The sequence below is a fragment of the Ammospiza caudacuta genome, chromosome 3 (assembly GCF_027887145.1).
Source record: "Ammospiza caudacuta isolate bAmmCau1 chromosome 3, bAmmCau1.pri, whole genome shotgun sequence".
In the NCBI taxonomy this organism is placed as follows: Eukaryota; Metazoa; Chordata; class Aves; order Passeriformes; family Passerellidae; genus Ammospiza; species Ammospiza caudacuta.
Window position 1 is genome coordinate 73,576,876 of NC_080595.1, and position 21,192 is coordinate 73,598,067.

At 42.4% G+C, this 21,192-nt stretch overlaps 1 protein-coding gene across 5 annotated transcripts in view; it reads right to left on the reverse strand.

Annotated features, from left to right (window-relative positions):
• Nucleotides 1–21,192, reverse strand: part of ADGRF5 (adhesion G protein-coupled receptor F5) — a 46,398-nt gene that overhangs the window by 6,924 nt on the left and 18,282 nt on the right. For 3 of the 5 annotated variants that reach the window (XR_009274511.1, XM_058800719.1, XM_058800717.1), the window contains 18 exons: nt 19,478–19,538; nt 18,746–18,910; nt 17,175–17,354; nt 16,671–16,798; nt 16,164–16,222; nt 15,346–15,488; nt 14,292–14,498; nt 12,172–12,405; nt 10,646–10,810; nt 10,297–10,515; nt 9,820–10,038; nt 8,451–8,603; nt 7,033–7,229; nt 6,296–6,475; nt 3,484–4,854; nt 2,471–2,512; nt 2,313–2,372; nt 399–483 (listed from right to left, as the gene is read on the reverse strand). Coding sequence is in view for 4 of the 5 variants with exons in the window: in XM_058800717.1 (XP_058656700.1) it covers nt 399–483; nt 2,313–2,372; nt 2,471–2,512; nt 3,484–4,854; nt 6,296–6,475; nt 7,033–7,229; nt 8,451–8,603; nt 9,820–10,038; nt 10,297–10,515; nt 10,646–10,810; nt 12,172–12,405; nt 14,292–14,498; nt 15,346–15,488; nt 16,164–16,222; nt 16,671–16,798; nt 17,175–17,354; nt 18,746–18,910; nt 19,478–19,538 (3,868 nt within the window). In the remaining variant the exon portion in view is untranslated. Of the gene's footprint in view, nt 1–398; nt 484–1,187; nt 1,785–2,312; nt 2,373–2,470; nt 2,513–3,483; nt 4,855–6,295; nt 6,476–7,032; nt 7,230–8,450; nt 8,604–9,819; nt 10,039–10,296; nt 10,516–10,645; nt 10,811–12,171; nt 12,406–14,291; nt 14,499–15,345; nt 15,489–16,163; nt 16,223–16,670; nt 16,799–17,174; nt 17,355–18,745; nt 18,911–19,477; nt 19,539–19,949; nt 19,985–21,192 lie in introns of those variants that run through there. The other 2 variants (XM_058800720.1, XM_058800718.1) reach the window with 2 other exon arrangements.

Sequence of the window (21,192 nt, forward strand, 5' to 3'; positions counted from 1 at the left end):
CAGAAATGTTTTTTGCAAGATGAAGTCATAACACTAAAATGGTGATGTCCACAAAATGGCAGCCAGAGAACATTTGAAGAAATACAGTTACAAGGTGGTGAAGAGTACATGAATGACAGATGAACTGTGCCATGGTCTCATTAAGCTCAAAACTGAGCTTACTTAGTGGGATTTAGAATTGGTGAAACATCCAATAATTGTTTTAGGGATAGACAATTTCACTGCTAGCAGTATGCTCCAATTGATTTATTGCAGTTCCTTTGCATTAGAAGAGTAAAAACAATCTATGGATGCATGGAGAGACAGATTAATGGATATCAGGACAGACAGATCCTGAGAGCAAGAATGAAGGCCAAATCCTGTTTGTGCTTCAGTAAGGGAGATCTGTTGTCACATACCTGTTTTCCCACATAAGTTGTTAAAAGTTCTTGAAAATGGGTAGCTCATAGCAAGCATTGGTGTCACCAGGATCAGAGAGGATGACTGAAAGTGAGAAAAATGCTTTTGTCAAAAGAACTTTCTTTGTAGCCCCATTTTAGAAAAAAAAAAAGGTTCCAATAAACTTTGTTTCAGTAGTATGAGCAAACAATCCACAGAAGGCAAAGCTAGATGTTTGTGAGGTATCAAGTTCACACATTTGCATGTTTATGATGGTGATGGAGGAGATCAACTTTAAAAGAAACTACAAGGCACAATCTGTTTGTCTCTAACTCTTGACCAGGTGGATGGCTTAGGCTCCATAGTCTGTCCTAACAGGCAGTATGGGATCCTGTTCTCTTAGCTGTGTCAGTATGGCCATTAAGGTAGCCACAATAGCCAAGATTTATGTGAATGGGGATTGCTCTTGACAGCCAGCAGGCTGAGATAATCCGAGGCAAATTTTACTTGCCACGCTAGAGGGCGTTGGAACACAACTCTTTGCAGTCCAGGAAGGAAGGAAGGAAGGAACATTTTGCTGCTAAAATTGAGTTTCGATTTTGGTTCTGGAGTGGTTGGAGAATTTAACGTGATTCCTCCGTATTAAAAAAAGGCATGAAAACCACATCTTTTTCTCTTCGGTCCCCCTGTGTTACTTAGTTGCACTTTGGTGGGGGAAATAAGGCAGTGTTGTGTATTGTCACCTACATCATAAGGTGGTAGAGAAAGAAGGTAAATGAATATAAAACGCTTAATGAAAGACTTTGATATTGCTTTATTTGCTCATTCTCAGACCTCAACAGGCTGGAGAAATGACAGGAATCTTACGAAGTTCAGCAAAGGGAAGTTGAAAGTCCTCCTGCCCTCGGGGAGGAGCAAACCCAATGCCAGGACATACTCAGGGCTGTCTGATTAGGACAGAGTAAAGATGGAGCCAGACTTTTCTCCTTGGTGCCCAATGGAAGGACAAGAGGCTTTGAGAACAAATAGAAATACAGGAAATCCCACTTAAGATGAAACTCTTTCACTGTGAGGGTGGTCAAACACAGGAGAAGGCTGCGCATAGAGCTTGTGGTCTCCATCCTTGGAGCTACTCAAACCTAACTGGACACAGCTCTGAGCTCTAGCTGACCACGCTCTGATGGGAATGTGGTGCAAGATGATCTCTGAGGGTAGTTTCCAATTTCAGCAATTCCTGCGGAAACTGGAGTGATTTGATCCAATGCTGCTCTTCTGAACTGACAGCTCAGCCTTAATGGACTCCTTAATTCCTTTGAGCCTGTGTTCTCATCTTCTTAATTATCCTTGCTTTTAAGTCGGCTTCCTAGGTCTTTAGCAATACCTGTACAGGCTCTTCTGAATAAACCCTGTTCAGATACCAATATAAAATCAAACTTTATTGTCATATAAGGGTGATGCCAGCACCATTGGCAGCTCAGGAAGAGGGAGGGGTGGGTGTTGGAACTAGATGATCCTGAAGATCCATTTCAACCCAAAGCTTTCTAAGTTTCTTACACATCCTTACACACCTTTTTGTTAGGGTGTTATATATGCAGAAGTGTAAATTGAAACAATAATTCCCCAAGAAGTTCCCCTTGCATTTCTCTCAGATTGTGAAAAAATAATAGTGCCAAAAATTTTCTAACTAAAAGTTTTCAGTTACATTTTCTAGTTTCTTTCTTGTGGAATTTAAATCAAATGTCCACTGCCTGCCTTCTCATTTTTTACCAATTAAAGTGAAAATAATGAACTTTTAAAAAGGGGATATAATCATATTTATGTTGTTAGTGTCCTCTGTGACTTGTTCTAATAAATAATCCAGAATTTAAAGTGCACTGGACAAAATTAGGCTACTCAGCAGTAACTGAAACGCATTTTTAGGGCAAGATTCTAACCTTTGATTGCTGTGAACTCCATTTGGATGATGAATTCCTCTTCAACAGGGCTTCTTGAATCTATTTGTTAAAAAAATTAGTCAATCAGTAAATACAGAAATTCTGTTCAAATTCCAACAGTATTTTGTTCTATTGTAAGAAATAGTTGGAATCCTTACCTTCTTATCCCAGAGAGTCCCAAACACCAAAATGAATAATCCCTAGGAGACAGATAATTACATTCATTTTGATGACAGCAATCTTTAATTTCAGTATCTCATAAATATCTCAGACTTTGTCCATTTAAACTATTAAATGGTACTATTTAAACTTTGAACTCTTTGATAGAGAGCATTTTTCTAACTGTTTATCACAGTTAGGGACTGCTCATTTGGCAGCTCCCCAGGCGTCGTCTATTTAAATTCTGTGTTGATCTGGTCTACAAACTGACACAGATAGTTTGGTAGCACTAAATGTATTTGGAAAAAGAAATGTGTATGTATGGAAGACATGCCCTACCTGTGCTTTCCAGACAAACTAGTAGGTTCCAAGAAAAAGGCCAGTGAGTTTGGTTTGAAGAAAACAGTTTTGTTGCCACTCTTAACAATGGGAAATGTTAAGAATTCTCTTTAAAGAGAGAGTACACATAACTTTATTGTCCTTAAGAATTTTCCTTGTATTGGGATCCTACTGATCACCTAAATATGTGGCAAAAGTCATACTGACCGAAAACTCTCAATGGTATACTTTTGTCAGTTTTTCTCTTTATCATTAGTACTTCTCAGTTGAACTTGGTGACTTTCTTGTGGTTTATACTGAAACCCAAAAAAGCATAACGTGATGCCTCCAGCTGCACTGTAAATGGAAACAGGGATGCTGAAGTTTGCCCACCTGAACATAACAGGGCTGTTTTCCTGGTCTTCAGCAGTGAAGTTGATCCCAAAACTACTGGCAAAGTAGGGAGTTATCTTTAGGCCAGATTTGTCTATATGGCACATCTGCTAAGGCAGTTGAGAATATGAAATACTGCTGAATTCCTGGAATGGCTTTCCCAAAGAGCTCTTTTGAAATAAGGATGTGTTAGGCAAATTTAAGCTTTTCCTTGGTGTTCTTGTGCCCTGCCAAGCATAGCACTGCAATAATGTCTCCATGTTAAATCACAATAGAGGAAACAAAAATGTGCACAACTCACCTGCAAAGCATTGAGCAGACTAAAGAGGATGTGGAAAGCTGGGTGACTGTTTTTGATGATGGTGGCAAGGCCAAAACCCCAGGTGAGGCCTAACAGTGGTGTCAGGATGGCCACGCTTTTGCCAATCTGAAACAGAGATTTCCTCTCCTGCCCGCTTGACCTATCCCCAATAGTTGGCCTCAGTATTTTTATTATAACAACTGCGGCAATGAACAAGTTCGTGGCCACAATGATCAAGGCAGGTATGACAAAGGCCAGGAGAGCTTTGCTGTCCTGCCAGTTGAGCCAGCAGACATCCTTTCTTGTGTAACTGTTCTTTGGCAGTGTGACAGCGATGGTGGTGACTGCAATGACAAAGGGGCACACGTATCCCAGGCAGAATGCCACCGCCTTCTGAGCAGTCTTACTCGTGTTGTGTAGGATGAACACCAGTCTGTAGAAAAGGATGAGGCCCAGGCTCAGCATCCAGAAAAAGACACATAGGTAGAAAAAATGGATGAAGAAGGTGGCCATGATACAGATGTCTCTGCTCATCTGCTGGTTTTGATCAGTGATGGAGGCAATGACAATGAACCAAACGTCAGCAATCAGCAGGGATGTGGCAATGTTGAGAATACAGACATGGCGCATGTAGGAGGTTGTGTTGTTTGTCACGTACTTCCAGACCAAGGATTCAATTATGATGCAGACCACCAAGCTCACGATTGAAATGGCCAGGCCAACGTAGGAAATATAATTTTCAAAGATTAGCTCGGAGGATCTATCAGGTGACATCAGAATGGAGAATGATGTCAAGTGATTGCAGGAGCAAATGACATAGCGTTCTGACTCTGTGGGTGTGCAGCCATAATTATCCCAGTCCCCCTTGTGATTGTTGAGTGTGAAGTTCCAAAAGACACACTTGGGCATCTTTAGAGACAAGTCTTTCTTTGCAAATGTCATATTAACATCAAACTTCTGGCTCTTGTTGCTGCTCAAAGTTGTTGTTATCAATAAACCATTCACAAATTCAAATGTTTTCTGGGGCAAAACATGTCCAAGTTTTGAGTACATCACACTGACAATGGTTGAATTTTGGGTTAGATTCTGGATTTCAGTTTCACTAATGAGCACATTGACTGTGAGGTTTCCTGCACTGCGGAAGTCCTTGTTATAAGCTGTGTTGTTATTTTCCTTGACAACTACTCCTTGGAGCTGAACAGTGTTTGCAGAGACAGAAGGAATGGTGTTATTAACTGGTTGGAGGCGCAAGGAAAAATTTTCTACCGACTGTAGTAACAAAGAACTTTGTCGTGTCTTCTCTTCATTCAGATTTTCCCAAGCTTCAGTTGTGGAATCGTCAACAATTAAGTCCACTGTGGATAAGAAATTCTGGAACAACAACAGAATAATGCAGTAACTGAAATCTCACACAATTAATTGTTGTTTCTGATGGTAATTTATGTGTGGTCCTAGAAGTGCCTTTTGAAAAAGCCCAGCATTTTCTTATTTTGCTCAGTCCATATCAAGTCTTCCGTTGTTAACCCTCTGCATACTCTGTTTGCAAGTTGTTTCCAAAAGCAGAGCTGTGTGACTATTTTTTTATATATTATTTGGTACTTTGGCATTGTTTGGCATTTTTGGCATCTCCAGCCTTCTTTCCTTTCTTTCTCAGTGTTCTTGCTGTCTTTGATTTCTTGGTGTCTCATGTCGGGCTTTCTATCTATGACTATCAAACCTTTTTGCACTTTTCTGTTCAGAAGAGCAGTGCTTTTCCTTTGGACCTCATAATCAAGGTTCCCAATTATTTCTAGGGTTTCTTTTGTTATTAATTTGTTGTTACATTCAACTTATTTTTCTTGCTTGATCATGGTTCCTGGAATTTACTCTCCCTATTCCTATTTCACCCTTTTTTTCTATTCCTACTCCTACTCATGGAATCATAGAATCACAGAATGGTTTTGACATTTAAAGGTCATCCAGTCCAACCCCCCTTCCAGGTGACAGGGACATCCAGCTTCATCTTGGACACTTCCAGGGTTTAGGGGATCCACAACTTCTCTGGTAAATTTTTTCCAGTGCCTTACTGCCCTCACAGCAAACAATTTATTCTTAATAATCCAAACCTGCCCTCTTTCAGTTTAAACAATTTTTCCTTGTCCTGTCACTACAGGCCTTGATAAAAAGCCTTTTTATAAGTCCCCTTTAAGTATTGAAAAGATGCAATAATTCTTCCCTGAGTCTTCTCAAGGCTGGACAACCCCAACTCTCTCAGTCTGCCCTCACAGGAGACCTGCTCCACCCTCTGACCATTTCTGTGACCCTCCTTTGGACCCATTACAGCATGCCCCCATCCTTGTTACCCTGTGGACCACAGAGGTGGATGGAGTGCTCCAGGTGGGATCTCACCAGAGCAGAGTAGAGGGACAGAATCACCTTCCTCCACCTGCTGGTCGCACTCCCTGTTAAGCAGCCCAGGACATGTTTGGGTGTCTGGGCTGCAAGAGAGCATTGCTGGCTCGTGTTCAATTTTTTATCCATCATCTCTTGTCCTTTCCTGTCTTAGAATGTGGCAGATATCCATGTGTGCCTAAAATATTTCTAGTTGCTAAGCTTACAGCAGCTTCTCTTTCATGCATAGACTCCTTGTCCTCATCATTTTGAGTTTTCATAAACTTGTCTGTATCTTTGCTGTCACTTCATCTCATTCCCTTAACACTGTCCTGATCTTGATCCTAAGCAAGTGTGAAACTTCAGAGAAAACATCATTCTCTCTGACAAAAGGGGTCAAAGGGCTTGGTAGGTGTAGATAAGACTTAAAATAAAACCTTACCTGCATAGGGATCTCAGTTGCCTCAACTGGGATAGAGGAGACCATATCCAGGATGGTAACAATTGCACCTAGGTTTGCTGGAGAATTGTTTATTGTGGTTAGCTCCTTTTTTGTCTGTTCATTAAGCTGTTCAAGGTAGGAGGGTAGTTGAGCTTTTGCCTCAGGGCTGCTGACCAAGGACTGGAACAGAAGATAACAGCATGTCACACAGGAAATCCCCTAACCTGGCTGAGATAAAGGTGACTCTGGATGGTTTGTGGATGGGAAGAGCACTGTGGGATGATACCAAGGCTGAAAACCAAGGCCTGGCACCCATCTGTCAAGTGCAGTGGCCAAGGGTGTGGGCACTGTAGGAAGGGCCTGGGGATGAGGCTGGGTAGTGGTCCAGAGTTAATCCTACAGCCTCACTCTTGGTGTGCCTGAGCACAACTCAGGGGACGCTCCAGGCCAGGAACTGCTCCTTATGGATACCATGGACAAGGTCACCTTGCCTGGGAACAGAGCATTCATGTGTATGGACATTATCCATGCAGTGCCTCAGGCCCTCTGTGTCCCGGGAGGGGCCTCGGCTCTTAGGCTGGCCAGTGTAAACAAAGCCAAACATTCTTCATATCTTTAAAAAGAAACTTTCAAATGCTTCATGTATTTTAGACTATGATAAGCAAAAATCATGCAACCAATACTTTTTCTCTCCACCCAGCTCCCCAGCCCAGCCTCCACAGACCCATGAGTGTTACCTCAGCACCACTCAGCAGGTCATTTATTGGTCCGGACAGGCAGTCATTCCTTGCAACCGTCCATGAGTTGTGGATGCACTGGTAAGTTATATTGCCTCGAGTAAAGCCTTTTGGATTTTTTACATCACAGCATGGCTTTATTAATATGTCCCTTTCTGTTCCAATGCCCAAGCTGTCTGAGCAGGAAACTTTCTTACCTGTACAGAGAAGAGACAGAGATAGAAAACAAGAAGCAGGAAGATGAATGAATTTCCCCCACAAAATTTGTGATCTGTTCAAAGGTCTTTAAATTAGGATTTCAGTTTACTGTTTTCATTAATTACGATCTTTCAGGGTGTATATGTCTCACATTCCTTATTTTTATGAATTGGGAAATGAAAAAGGCAATCTAATAAAGCTCCAATTTTTGAGTACTGAATCCAATCAACAAACCAACACCCAAAGACTTAGATTTATCTGTTAGACTACAGGGTTAGACAGAGCTGGAGTGGGATTATATTGAACATCAAGTGAACAATAATTAATACAAAATTTATTCTGTTAAGGTACTCAGTACTGCTGTAGCACTAACAGGAAATTCATTAAGACCTTCATAGTGAGGCCTCAACACCTTTTTGATGAACCGTGGGTGTTGCTAATTGTCTTTGATTGGCTTAGTCATATCAGTAAGTATCTGCTGATTAAAGTGATTAAAGTAATTAAAGTGCCTGCATATTTATTGCCTAAGAGAGTGAAATCTGGCAGATATAGTGATTCAACTGTAGGTACCACTGCTGTGGGAAAAAGAACATTTCTGCATTAGGGGGATGTGCAAGATTTCTTCCTTTCCAATTTAGAATAAAAAGAGCTGAAATATCCAAGCTCTTGTCAGAACTAAACATCAAAGCTGGATTTAGCAATGCTGAATTCTAATTACAAAACATTCCCTGCAGAGCTGACTGGAAGCTGCCCTGGTCTCTGCAGCACCTCACAGAGGTTGCCCTTCTTGTGTTCAAAGTGGAAATGCTCTCCCACAGGCTGTCCTCCTGAGCCTGATGAGGCACCACAGTCTTTGATCCTTGCTAAATTGTTAGCAAGGAAGCTGGAAACTGCATGACCACATTTCAACACAGAGGATGAAGCTTGGTGGTGCAGCCTGCAATAGTGATTAAACTGTCACTGCTTTGGAACATACTGAGTCCACTCTCAAATACAGCAAAGACAACACATTTCATCTGTTTTTTTTTTTTTTAATTACATAAAACCTGATATTTTCCTCTGTGTGTAAAAATTTCCCATGGGAAAAGGAGACAAAAGTGCTTGGATAACAAAAATCTGTTTCTGTTAGATGTCACTGGAGATGAATTTGTGGCACCTGATTTAATAAAGATATTGTAATGTCCTATATAACAGCTATAAAGAGTAACTTTTCTCCTTACCAGGTATCAAGTGCAGTGTTATATGTTCACTGTCAACTCCCTGTCCGATGCGGTTGACAAATTTGCAATATGCCATAACCTCTTTCTCTTTGTTGCATTCTTTTTCCGTGTGATTGTACATGTAGCAAAGCAAATTGTCTTTTTTCCTTTTCACTGTAGGGGTGGATGAAGACAGGTTAACACAGATTTTGGGTCAGCCAATTAAAACCAGCAGAAAGCACTGACAAAACTTTATTTTCTGTGGGTACTAGAAAAAAAAAACAACTTTCCTTTGTGAAAAAGCTCCCTCTCTGTATGCCTCTCTGTCCCTCTGTAATAAATCTGGCAGGTGCTGCATGATCAATACCTTTTCATTTACTGCTGTGTGAGCAAATCCTCCCCAAACCCTCTTAACTGTGCAGTAACCAAAATTTGCTTTGAAAATAATTTTTGAGAATACACTTCCTGCCTTTACCACAGATGTTTCAGTTAAGCTGGGATAGCATTTGGCTGTTCTTCCATGGTTCTTTTGAACTCAGGGTCTGTGCCACACTCCACTGCTCTTCAGAATGCCTGTGCCTGAGGGTGGGTCTCCAGCTGCAGTCTCTTCCAACATCATCTTGCCTTTTTCTTAGCTACTGAAGGCCTCCTCAGTCTCCACCTGCTTTACTACTCAGCCTGTTGTTATTGCACTCCTGCATGTTTCCTGAGTTGGTTTTGGTAGATCATATTTGCTTTTTTTTTTTTTTTCCAAGTAACATTTTTATAATTCACTTGAAAAATTCTGGTGTATGAAAAGCAACTTGCTTGAACAATTATAGTATATAAAAACACGTCAGGGAAGTTGCAGAATTGCCCTAAATTTGAAGACATAGAAGCGTAGGCTTTTGAATTGTTAAAGATGTGCTCCCTGTATTTCTCCCTCAAAGAAAATGGAGTAGTTTTTTTGAATTGCATTCTAAATGGGTTACTCGACATTTTTCAATAATTAGTAGATTTTCTTAAGTAACGTTTTCTCAGTATTCATTTTTAAAAGGGACAGAATGGAATATAAAAGCAAATAAAAAGAGTTCAGCAATTTCCAATCTGAAGAAGGGTCAGGATGCTCACTTCTCCCTGGCAAGTCAAACCAAATGTTGAGTTTACCTATTATGTATTTTTCACTATAGCAGTGACTTCAGTATTAATCCCAGACATGTTCCCCAGGCATGCTCAACATCCTAAAAAAAGTACATTTCTCTTTTTTTTGCAGCCTCAGAAGTGCTCTTGGGTTGTCATGAAAGCAGTAAACATGACTTGTTTACACAGACCTAACTGAAAACAAAAAACCCAGAGACTGGGTTGTGACACAGAGTGAAACTAATGATTCTGCAAATTTATTGTGTCTTACCAACTTGAAATTCATTTTGTTGAACCACAAATGTAACCCTGTAGTCTCTCACAGTCTTTGCACTTATGCAGCACTCCAGGGCATGTGGCACTTGGCACTGTATCGATGTTTTAATGGGGTCTACCAGGATGTTCTGCTTCAGGGGCAAGGAAACCACCTCGATGGTAATGTTGGCAGAACTGTCCAGGTTTTTCTGGGAGAATGTGCAGATGTAGGTGCCTAAAAGAAGTGATACAAAACCATGTCTCAGTCAACAGAACTGCTCCTCAGCTTTTGCATGGTCATGAATGATGAACAAATACAATTCTGTCGGCAACATCAAGCCTTGGTGCCCTCCAACACTTAAAATTTTAACCCTGGGGGCTTTTTATTTATTGTGGCCAGGTTGCACAGTGATTTGCAGGGCTCGAGATGCTGTAAATTATCTGGTACAGAGGTTTCATTGCCTTTGTAGCCAATGAGACCAGATTTACTCACCTCTCCAGTCCCGCGAGGCAGACTTCACTGTGAGCACAGACATGGCTGGGAATTTGCTATTTCCGATGCACATATCACAGTCTACTGTTTTTGTGTCATTTCCAGACTGGATTTTCCAACTGATGCTGTCATAATTGCTCACATCACTTTCACATGTTACACTGAACCCGTATCCCTCGGAAACTGTTGAGTTTGTGCTTGAAGATATTGTTACATGGGCTGAGACAACACAGGACAAAAGTCACATTAGTGATAGTTACTTTTAATTGTTTTCTCACAAATTCTGTGTGCCGCAATGGCCGTCTGTGCATAAAGAGCTGTTGCTCTGTGACAGGTCCCTGCCCCTCACCTTTCCGCAGGTATGTGACTGCGATGCTTCGAGCGCGCCTGGCTCCGTGCCCGGTCTCCATCTCACACGTGTACATGGTCACTGCCCCTGACTTCTCAGGGGGGCACAGGGACTCGCTGATGTTGAGCTGGTATCCAGTGCAGTTTCCACTCAAGATGGTTACTCCTAGGGAGCAATAAGCATTGTTTAAAGGGCTATGGATGTCCAAAAATACCTCTGGAAAGCACAAGCAATTACTCCAGCCATGGAAACCCTTGTGAGTTTGTATGTAATTGACATCATGGCACTTGTAACTCATCATCACTGGAGTTCATTCACATCTTTTGCTGTGGCAACACTCACAGAGTGGCAGCACACAGCTCTGTGCTGAGATTCCTCCTGCCAAAACCAGTCAGAATGCAGCCACACTGCTTGGAAATCTCAGGGTCAATCAAAATGAAGAGTATTCTGGTTAAACTTAACGTCAACATCTGTGATACTTATGGTGAGTAAAGGTAAGTAAAACAGGAATAAACACTGCAGATTTTAATGCTGTCTAATTTTGAAATAAAAATGTGGAGGTACTTGACAGTCATTCAACTTAAAATCTGAAGAGTGCTGGTTTAGCTGCGAGCACAAAAGCTGTCCCACGCTGCAGCTGGCAGCAAAGTGGACATGAGAGCAGAGCAGAGTTCCTGGGGGAAAGCCTGGCCACAGGGAATGAGGGGTAAAACAGCCCATTTCAGTGGGCCAGGATCCCTCTCCCTGCAAGCATTGCTGCACTCTAGTAACTGTCCTTTGAGGAAGTGGGGGCATGCATGACCTTTGCAGATTTTATCTCAGTTTGCTGTCCTGCTTTCTGGAAAGTTTAATTTACGGCCAATAGTTAACAATAAACAGTTACTTCATACTCATAAAATATTAAGAGGGGCAATAGACTGTTTAGGTGATGGCTCATAGACATTTATGAGCAGTTCTGTTCATGTTACTTTGTAGCTCTTTGTAGCACATTTACTTGGTGTCTTATTAACTCTGTATACTGGAAAGCCTTACGGGATGCCTCTGACTCAACTGGTATGTAAAGTATCACAGCTACGAGTGGAGAGACAAACAGTGCTCATATTTATCTGCATTGCAGCTGTTTCACAGTGCAGCACTTGTACCTCATGACTGACAAACCTCAGTATGTGGTACATGAAAGGTCTTTGTACCCCAAGGGTGATTCCAGAGATAGCAGTACAGACTGATGCACTCATCCCTGGTCTCAAAATTAGACCATGCAGAAATAAACTTTCTGGAAGAAGCTGGTGTGTTGCTGGTCCAGGCAGCTGTTTCCATACAGGATGGCACAGTTAAGGCATCAGTGTATGGAGATGCCTGAAACCCCACTGGCACCTGCACAACACATACAGAGTCTGTCCTTCCCCCTGCCACTTTTGGACCATACCCTGTATTCATCCTAGGACTTTGGGGCAGCCACTTAGGAAGGAGACTTTTGATCAGTGAGCAAACCTAGCAGGTGAAAGCCAACCTTTTGTTAATCTTACCTGTAATGTTGAGTGTTCCATTTACTTTCCAGGAAACCCTAAGCGATGTCAAGTGTCTGTCAATGCAACAGGACAGCTGAAGACCCTTTGCTTGCACTTCAGGACTGTTACATGTGACATCGATGTCCTCAAAGTTTGGAGTGACATGCAGTGGAAAGACAGATATTGTTTCTGTGCCATTGTGTATCTCTGTGTGATATGGACCACTCCTTATGGACACGCAGCTATAGGAACCTGTGAAGCAGAAACAACAGTTTTTGCTGAGTTTGCCTTTATTTTGGAATTAGGAACTACTTCCACAGCTGGTTTTCACATGTCCCTGCTCTGCAGTGGCTCTGCTACTTGCTGATCAATATGAATCTTCAGGTCACCTGCAGAATGCTTTCTGCAAACCCCTGGTGCCAAATGGATCTAGATTAGGATTCACTGCTGATGGGTACCTGAGATCTGTGTTCTCAGACCAAAATACTTAAATCTGGCTGAGTAGGTGGTTTTGGGATCTGTGTATTGCCCACAGTCCTTCTGGCAGCAGTATGCCATGGTAAAAAGATTCCTACAGAGAATAGGTGACAAGAGAGGTGCTCAGGGTGGACTCCACCAGAATTGGCCTCAGAGTGGAGGCTCTTAAGCTGCTCAGAAGGCACTGCCAAACAGAGGAGAGTATTTGTCACAGAACCACAGAGTATGCTGAGTTGGAAGAGACCTGTCAGGATCATTGAGCCTGACTCTTGGCCCTGCACAGGACACTCCAACAGTGACACCATGTGCCTGGGAGCTTTGTTCAAACACTTATTGAGCTCTCAGGCTTGGTGCTGTTACCACTGCCCTTGGGAGCCTGCCCAACCACCCTCTGGGTGAAAAACTGTTCTCAGTTATCCAAAACCTCCCCAGACTCAGCTTCATGCCAGCTCCTTGAGTCCTGTCCCTGGTCACCAGGGAGAACAGATCTGTACCTGCCCCCTGCTTACCCTCATGAGGAAGTTGAAGATCACAATGAGGTCTGAGTCTCCTCAATGCTGAACAGACCAAGTGACCTCAGCTCCTTCTCACACAGCTTCCCCTTCAGGCCCTTCACCATCCTTGTGGCCTCCTTTGGACTCTGTCCAATAGCTTGATGCCTTTTTTGTATTTTGGTGTCCAAAACTGCCCCCAGGACTTGAAGTGAGGTCTCCCCAACCCAAAGCAGAGCGGACAATCCCCTCTCTTGCCCATCTGGCAATGCTGTGCCTGATGCCCCCTCAGGACATGGCTGTCCCTCCTGGCTGCAGGGCACTGGTGACTCACATTCAAGTTGCCACTAACCAGGACCCACAGGTCCCTTTCTCTTTATCAGCCACTCTCTCAGGCACAAGTCCCCTGGATGCAGCCAGGCTTGCTTTTGAGATTGGCAATAGGAGCTCCAAATTTCCCACATATTTTAAGTATGTGGATTTCCCTTCCCCACTGAGATAGCCAAATGAGCAGACCACTTACATACAAGTGGAAACACCCAGATTCAGGGCATCCTCAGTCCAAAGAATTCTGGATCCTACTTTACACACATGTGCCCAAACACCTGATCACAGGCTACCCTTTTTGAAGTTGAATGTAGAATTCATGGTTCAAAGACATGAACTGAGTGGAAGCTTGAGTCCAAGCTCTGATAATACATAATAATTCCCCTGATAGATCCTTCCAGAAAAATGCTGCCAGTTTACCTGTTTCTGATTTTCAAAAATCCCTAAACATGCAAAACTGTAACTCTGTGCTCTGATTTACTTAGGTCATGTGTGTGTAGGGGGCAAGGGCATTAAGAACAAATTCAACTACAGCCTCCAGCCACCACACCAAAAGGGTGGGAAGGCCTCACAGCCATGCAGTCACCATCATCTCCCTGGTAGGAAAATGAAGCCTGGCCCTTGGAACACCCAGTAATGTACAATCACTTCAGTCAGTTCACATCTTACTGGCAATGCCAGTCAATATGTAGATCACTAATGAAAACAACAGGAAAATTATGAAGGGCAGTGTAATTTTCATATTTCCTCTAGAAAATGCAGCCGCTGCATTCATATTTGCTTTTTATAGAACTAGCCACAATAAAGATTTACATCTGCTGTTTTAACAATGGAAAATCATACCAGAATCCTTCGGCGTAACGTTGGTAATTTTAAGAATTGATCTTGTGGGTGCTGAAACTGTCTCTATGGAGTACCGGGAGCCAGCTGAGATGGTCTGGTCAAAGTGATACCAGGTCACATTGGAAAACGTTGAATTTATCTCACAGGTCAGTCTTACTGTGTCCCCTTCAAAAATGTTCGAGGGTTTCACGGTGAAATTTGTCTGATCTGGGAAGACAGAGAGCAACATTCTGCATTACTGTCACTTCAGCTCACATCTTTATGGTGTCTTTCATCTTACAGGGTTCCCAGGTGCTTCACATCAGCTGCAGGTGTTTCACATCAGCTGCAGGGTACCACCTCTAATACAGGCCATGGGACTTTCCCCTCAATATATTCTTTTAGTATCTTTCTCAGCTAAAAATTCCAGAAGGTTTTATGCAGAGTTAGAAGAATTATTATCACCACCACCACTTTCTAATTAGATTAGCTGGGAGGAGAACCACCAGGTTGAAGTAATCCTCTGGGACAGACAGTCCAGCACTTGGTGCACTGAGAGCAGAACACCTCCAGGGCACTTGATCAGCAGCTGAATTGTAACACACTGTCCAGCAGCAGCATGGAAAATGTGCCAAGGAAGCCAAGGGGAATGTCATGTAAACTGCTAGAGTTTTATGTTTTGCTTTAAAGAGTAGGAAGTGCTGACAGCCTGACATTCTTAGAGCTGTCTCGGTTCTGAATTAAGGGTGTTCAGTCTTTCTCCCCTGGACAGACCACATCAGGGGTCGTTTAGAATAGTTTAGGCTGGAAAAGACCCCTGAAATAATCAAGTCCAACCAATAACTGGTCAGTGGAGTAGCTGGAAGTGTTTGGTTTTTCATGGGAGGTACTGGATGCATGCTCCTCTCATGAGGGTCCTAAGCTTTGGTGACACAAGATAAAATGAAAGAGCTAAGAAATAAATGTTTCTTGAAAGTCCAGTGCCAAATCATCAACGGTATAGGGCAGCTACATGATTCAGGCTAAAAATACTAAAGTAAAAGTTGAAGGAAAGCACTGAGAGCTTTAAACTTACTAGTGATTACTCTTGTGAAGGTGAATGGGTTCAGCTGGTATGATGAATCCAGAAACTGCGGTACAGCTCTGTTGGAATGTCCAAGCTGAGTGAAGCTTGCTGCTCCTGTTCTTACTTCAAAGTTCACAAAAACACTTCCAGGGCTAAACAGATACAAGAATGACATGAGCACCAGAATGAAATATCCTTGTATATTAGTGCTTTTCTGCGTTGTGATGACCCATCTTGCATAGATGGGAAGACCTCACAGGACTCCCCTGTGGAGACTCCTCTTGGGACTCAAAACTTGCTCTGTTATACTAGAAAGTTGTGCTACAGCTCTTCCCTGCAAAGCAACACCTTTATGTGACACCTTCCTTGTCTGATGTTTATTTCTAGTAAACTTTCCTTAGAAACCTAAAATGCAACTGCATTTAAATATGTGTGGACAGCACCAATGTCTCCTTTATCCAAGGCTGTATCCAGAGTCAATGTACTATTCACCTTCCTCATGGCCTAGAAAGTGATGTTATTTGCATTCTTTTCCCCTTTGGGTGGAGCTCAGTCTTTTCCATAAAAGGCTTTGCTCCAGATGGGGAATTCTTGGACTTTTGGACAGGGCCTTTCTTGGACTTTTGCACAGGGATGAATTCTACCCACAATACGATTTCCATGTTCATACTTGGGCTTTGCTTTGCAGTGATTATTCTGTTATTCAGTGTGTGCATGCTGGGAGTAGGTTCTAGGCAGAGTGAATGTAACCTTTGCTGACTTGTGTCTCCTTGAGACTGGACAGGGAGATTTGTGTCTCCCAGGAAAAAATGAAATTATTTACATACCTAAAACCTGTTACTGTTGCTGATACAAAGCCTGGTAGACATCTGTAGCTGGCATTAAACTGTAAACAAAGACAGGTGAGATGGTGTAAGTCCTCTGTGTATTACTGAAGTGTGCTTAAAATAGGAAACTCTCAATTCCTGATGCGAGTAAGGACATGTAACATATCTGATACAATAGGCCTGGTGCTCTCCTGCTGTCATGGAACACATTTCTCTTCATGGTTTCATTCCATGTGTACCCACATGGATTTAAGATTGGACCAATAATAGGATTTTTTTTTCATGTTTTATATACAAAAGATCCCTTAATACTTCCCTGTGTATTAAAATAAATGGGAATATTTTCATTGCCATCAATGGAGTCAGCTTTGCCCCACTTTGCAGCTCCCATTGCTGCACGCTTCCCAGCTCCCCACAGAGACACTGACCACCCAGGCACTTGGGGTAAACACCACATTACTTAGGGGACTCTCAACCTTCAGAGATTAAAAAAAATAAAGTCATTACCGCTTTTTCAAGGTCCATTTTGTATTTTTGGTACAACAGAGAGGAAGAATTCTTGAGATCATCCTGGAAGTCTGAGTCAAGTCTGACTGACATATTCATTAAAATGGGCTCTCCCGTACCACATGACTCTGTAAGGAAAGACAGAAAAATAAATGCAAAATGATAAAAAACAATTGCTTATGAGGTGAAAATCTGTCTAAAATCTGATGAGATTAAACTTTCTTGGCTCAGCGAAAGCTGAAAGTTCCAAAGAGGCATGGGAGTGATTCCAGGAGTTGGGGCTCCAAATGCTCCAAATATCTGCCAGTGTTTGGGTCAAGGTGGGCCCATATCACAAGGAGAAGAGCTTTAGACCATTTCTGCAGACTTTCCTCCACATTCACAGGCTGAGTGGTAGCCAGCTCAGTCCTCATGTGCCTTTTCATCACACTTTTCATCACTATTCTGACCTCTAAGCAGTGTGGGAGCTGCACAACAATGAAGTTCTGCCCTGTGCCTCCTCACCTTCAGTCTGGGGCTCACAGTAGGGTCCATAGAAAGGCATGTTCTGCATGTAGCCACAGGGCAGGGCTGGTTCCAGGCTCAGAGAAGGGCAGGGCATCACATCACTGCACACTGTGCTTGGCCAGGCATGTCCATCTTCACAGAAACAGCAGCTGCTATTCTCACCACTGGGCAGGCAGACTGGAGTCAGACAGACAGAAAAATAGCATGAGAATAGTAAATGGGGCATAGCTATTGCAAAATAAATATCTACCTTTCTTTGTCTTCATGAGAGGGATCTCAAAAGCTTGCCCTTATTGTGAGTTCACTTGAATGATGCTAAAATGTTGATCTGACAGCTTTCAAATTTTACTCTACTAATTGTAAATTACCAACAAGAAATGGGAGCCAGACTGGCACAGGGAAAAGTCTGATCAATTGCTTTCAAGTAACTGAATGGAGATGTGAAGTCTGATCCTAAAAGTTTACCTGGCATACTGGCCAGGGTCCCACAATACTTTTCAGACTGAATGTTTTTATGTCACCTGAGCTGAAAGCAAGTGTACAAGCTTTTAAGAGATTGTAAGAGCGAGATCCTTCAGAGTTCCAGTGGCTAATGAGGTGTTGTGTTGTTCTGGTTGTTCTGTCTCCTCCTATGTGATAGAAGGTAGCATAATCACTAAGTGCTTTAAAGCACTAAAAAAAAGAGAAACCAATCAAAAAAACCAAAACAAAACAAAAAACCAACCCAAAACCAAAACCACCAAAACAGAAAAAAAAAAGAAAAAATCAAACCAAACCAAACCAACAAAACCAACCACCCCCCCCCAAAAAAAGGCAAAAGAGAGCACATCACTGTAACTTTTTCTACTCTTAATGTGTCATTGGCAAAGTAAGATATTAACAAATTGATTTTCACACATTACATGTGAGCCTGAAGGCCTTTATAAGATGCATTTGCATGTTGCTTTGGAAACTGTTGAATACTTCCTTTTGCTGCTTTAGGGCTCAGTGATAAGAAGGTATCAAATCTCCTGCCGTTGTAAATGCTTGGTGTGCTTGTATATGCTCTGCTGTATTACTTGGATGTGATGTTGCACAACCACAACTTGTGTAATCAAACCTGTTTTACCCTGTAGGAATAGGTGAAGTGAGATCTATCTCATGCAGCCTTTCCCTGTCAGGGTCAGAGTACAGCCTCTTACAGCCATCTATGTTCCAGATAGAGGAGGAGGGAAGTAAACAGTCTGATAACTGCTGTCACAGCTTCCTGAAACTTGAAAGTAACTCAGACTGCTTGTCAGCCAAGCTGGAGCAAAATCCTTTGGCTCAGGCTTCCTCTGGCTTTGTCCCTTCCTTAGGAAAAGCATTCAGAGCTATTCCTAATGCCAACATTATATAAAAAGGAGTGGTGAGAGACAGATAACAAATATGATGTTGTGTGCTACAGCTTCAGCCTTGCTGGGTCTTTCAGCAGGAGCACAGATGGTTCAGTTTTGCTGATTCTGTATGATGAGTGGTAAAAGTGGGAGACCTCAAATACTGACAAAACCCCACATTATCTAGAATAAACAAATCAATAACCAACCCACCTGTTGTAATGCTGATGTTTGAAACTGTTGTTTGTACATTTGAAATATTAATTGGAAGATCAATGTTTTTAAAATAGGCTTTGATTGGCTCCAGATAAGATGAATCCTGCAGGCTTACTTCAATGTCAAAAGTATGCTCCGGAAAGGGGAGGTCAAGAATAAGCACTGAAAGAGAAATAGAATGAGACTGCAAAGATGTGTTTGAGGGTAATCACAAATTGATGGCCTCTAGTTTGGCATTTGGGGTCTTTGTTGCTATTTAATGGTTGCTTAGTGTGGCATTCTGCTTAGGAAATCTTCTTGCTTCCCACTCAGCAGATATTCTGCTTCTGTTCTATCTGCTCTTTGTCTGACAAAAGCCAGATTTCTCTGGTGTCAGAGCATAGGAAGCTGATACAAATGACATAATATATTCATAGAAGAGCTGTCTCATCCCTTCTCTCCTTAGAATCAGTAAGTTGATGGGTTGCCAACCACAGACTGAGCCATATAAGATTATCTTGTCTTTATCTCATCCCGTGAGTTTTCTCACTTTATCCTTCTGATTCTGTTCCCCATCGCACTGAGGGAGAGTGAGCGAGGGGTGCTCTGGTGTTTGGCTGGGGTAAAACCACTACCACACCTTGTCCTTGATGCTCCCAGTTCAGTACAGCAGGAGATGCTGTCCCTGACAGTGATTTCACCCTGGGCCCACTGGAAACCTGCTCTGTTACCAAACATTTGAGTACGTACTGTTTCGCTTCTGCCTTTGCATCTCTGGGAAGAAGCTTTCTTGCCCTAGCGTGCTGTCAATCTGTGGGAAAAAAAAATAAAATGGTGAAGTTCCATGACAATAACAAAGTGAAACTTCAGCTGCTGTTGTTGGTGAAAGAAATTAGGGAAGAAAATACTGACATAGATTATTTTTTCCCACTAATCTTGGTCTCACGTCTCCAACTTCCCACCCCATTTTCCTCTTTAAACAGAAAATTTCTATCATCCAAGCAGGGAAGGGTTAAGCACCAGCTAAGGGATGTACTGAATTTGCAGATGCCTCTTTTCATATCTCTGCAAGCCAACTGTCCCAGTTCAGGAGGATTTTTGTGTCTGAGCCTCAAGACCTCCACGGGGCTGTCACTGAGCACTTAGTCCTGGGCCTGCCTTGTGAACTGCTTGGGAAACCTGGCCACTTAGCATTTGAATCCAGAAACTGGACTTTGATCACCTTTTGCTTTCCTCTGAAGCAGCAGAGCCAGCCTGAGCGGGAGAAGAAAGGAGACTGAAAAGCCTTGGCTCCAGCTCAGTTTCCAGGTCAGCTATTTTGGGGCCATCAGTAACACACAGCTGACCATGGCAGGGGTTAGCACCACTTCACTCTGGCTGGGTTTACACAGGCTGCAGCCAAGTCAGATTCAGACCATCTTATCTTTTTTTTAATTGTGCCCTAAAAATACATTGGCACCACTGTTAGCAAGAAAGGCTAAAGAACAAGCAAAGACACAGGCAGGAAATTTGCAGCTTTGCCAGCTTCTTGGTTCCTACTGAAACCTTTATTTACAGAAAGGGTGAATAGCTTGGCAACTCTTGAGTCATCTCTTTACATAAAGGAACCATCTGGTGTGTGATTAGAGCTGGGTTTTGTATCACAGCTGTGCTGGGGTGAGGATCCCAAGGAGTGCTGGCACTTTTTGCATTGCTGGGATACACCTTGGTTGGCTGCAGGAGTTACAGGAAGTGCCCTGTGACCCACGTCCTCCTCCAGGTTTGGACTCAGTGGTTTCCTCTTTCAGTTATTCTCCCAAACAATCAAAGAGTATTGCTAGGTTGCAAAATACTTCACATATTTCACACCATTAAGTAATGACTCATCTGCAGGCTGTCCCATGATCAGTGGTGCTAAAAAAAGGTGTTGCTTTTTTTCATGAAAGCTCCTAAGTGCTGAGATGAAGACTCAGCTTGAAAAATCAGAACAAATTAGATAATTGGCCACTGTTAGACATCTGCTGAAGCACAGATGGGGCTGCTGCAACCAGACATATCTTGTTTTGCCAAAGGAGGAGGTAGTGGTTAAGGAGTTCCCACCTTTCTCTTCACGTTTCCTTTCCTTTTCTTTCAACTTTCTCAAAGAAGGAGGTTCTCCATTTGCTCACAATGGAGAAGATAGAAGTATTGCCTGGTCTAATACTAATTGTGATGACCAAGAATTGGTGGATTTACCAGATTATATTTACTTCCATTTGGTTAGAACCTTGGTTTCTCTGTTCTTCTTTTGTCTTTTTTTGTTAGGGAAAATTTGTCTTTTTTGTTAGGGAAAAATGTGCAGAAACTGTCTGGTAACAAACACAGGATGAAGCACAAAATGGCTTTCCATAATTCACACTGTCAGTGAAACATAAAGGATCTGTGAGGATTATTGAAAAAGTGGGAAATGAAAGTAAAATCTCAGTTCATGGGCAATATCTAAACAC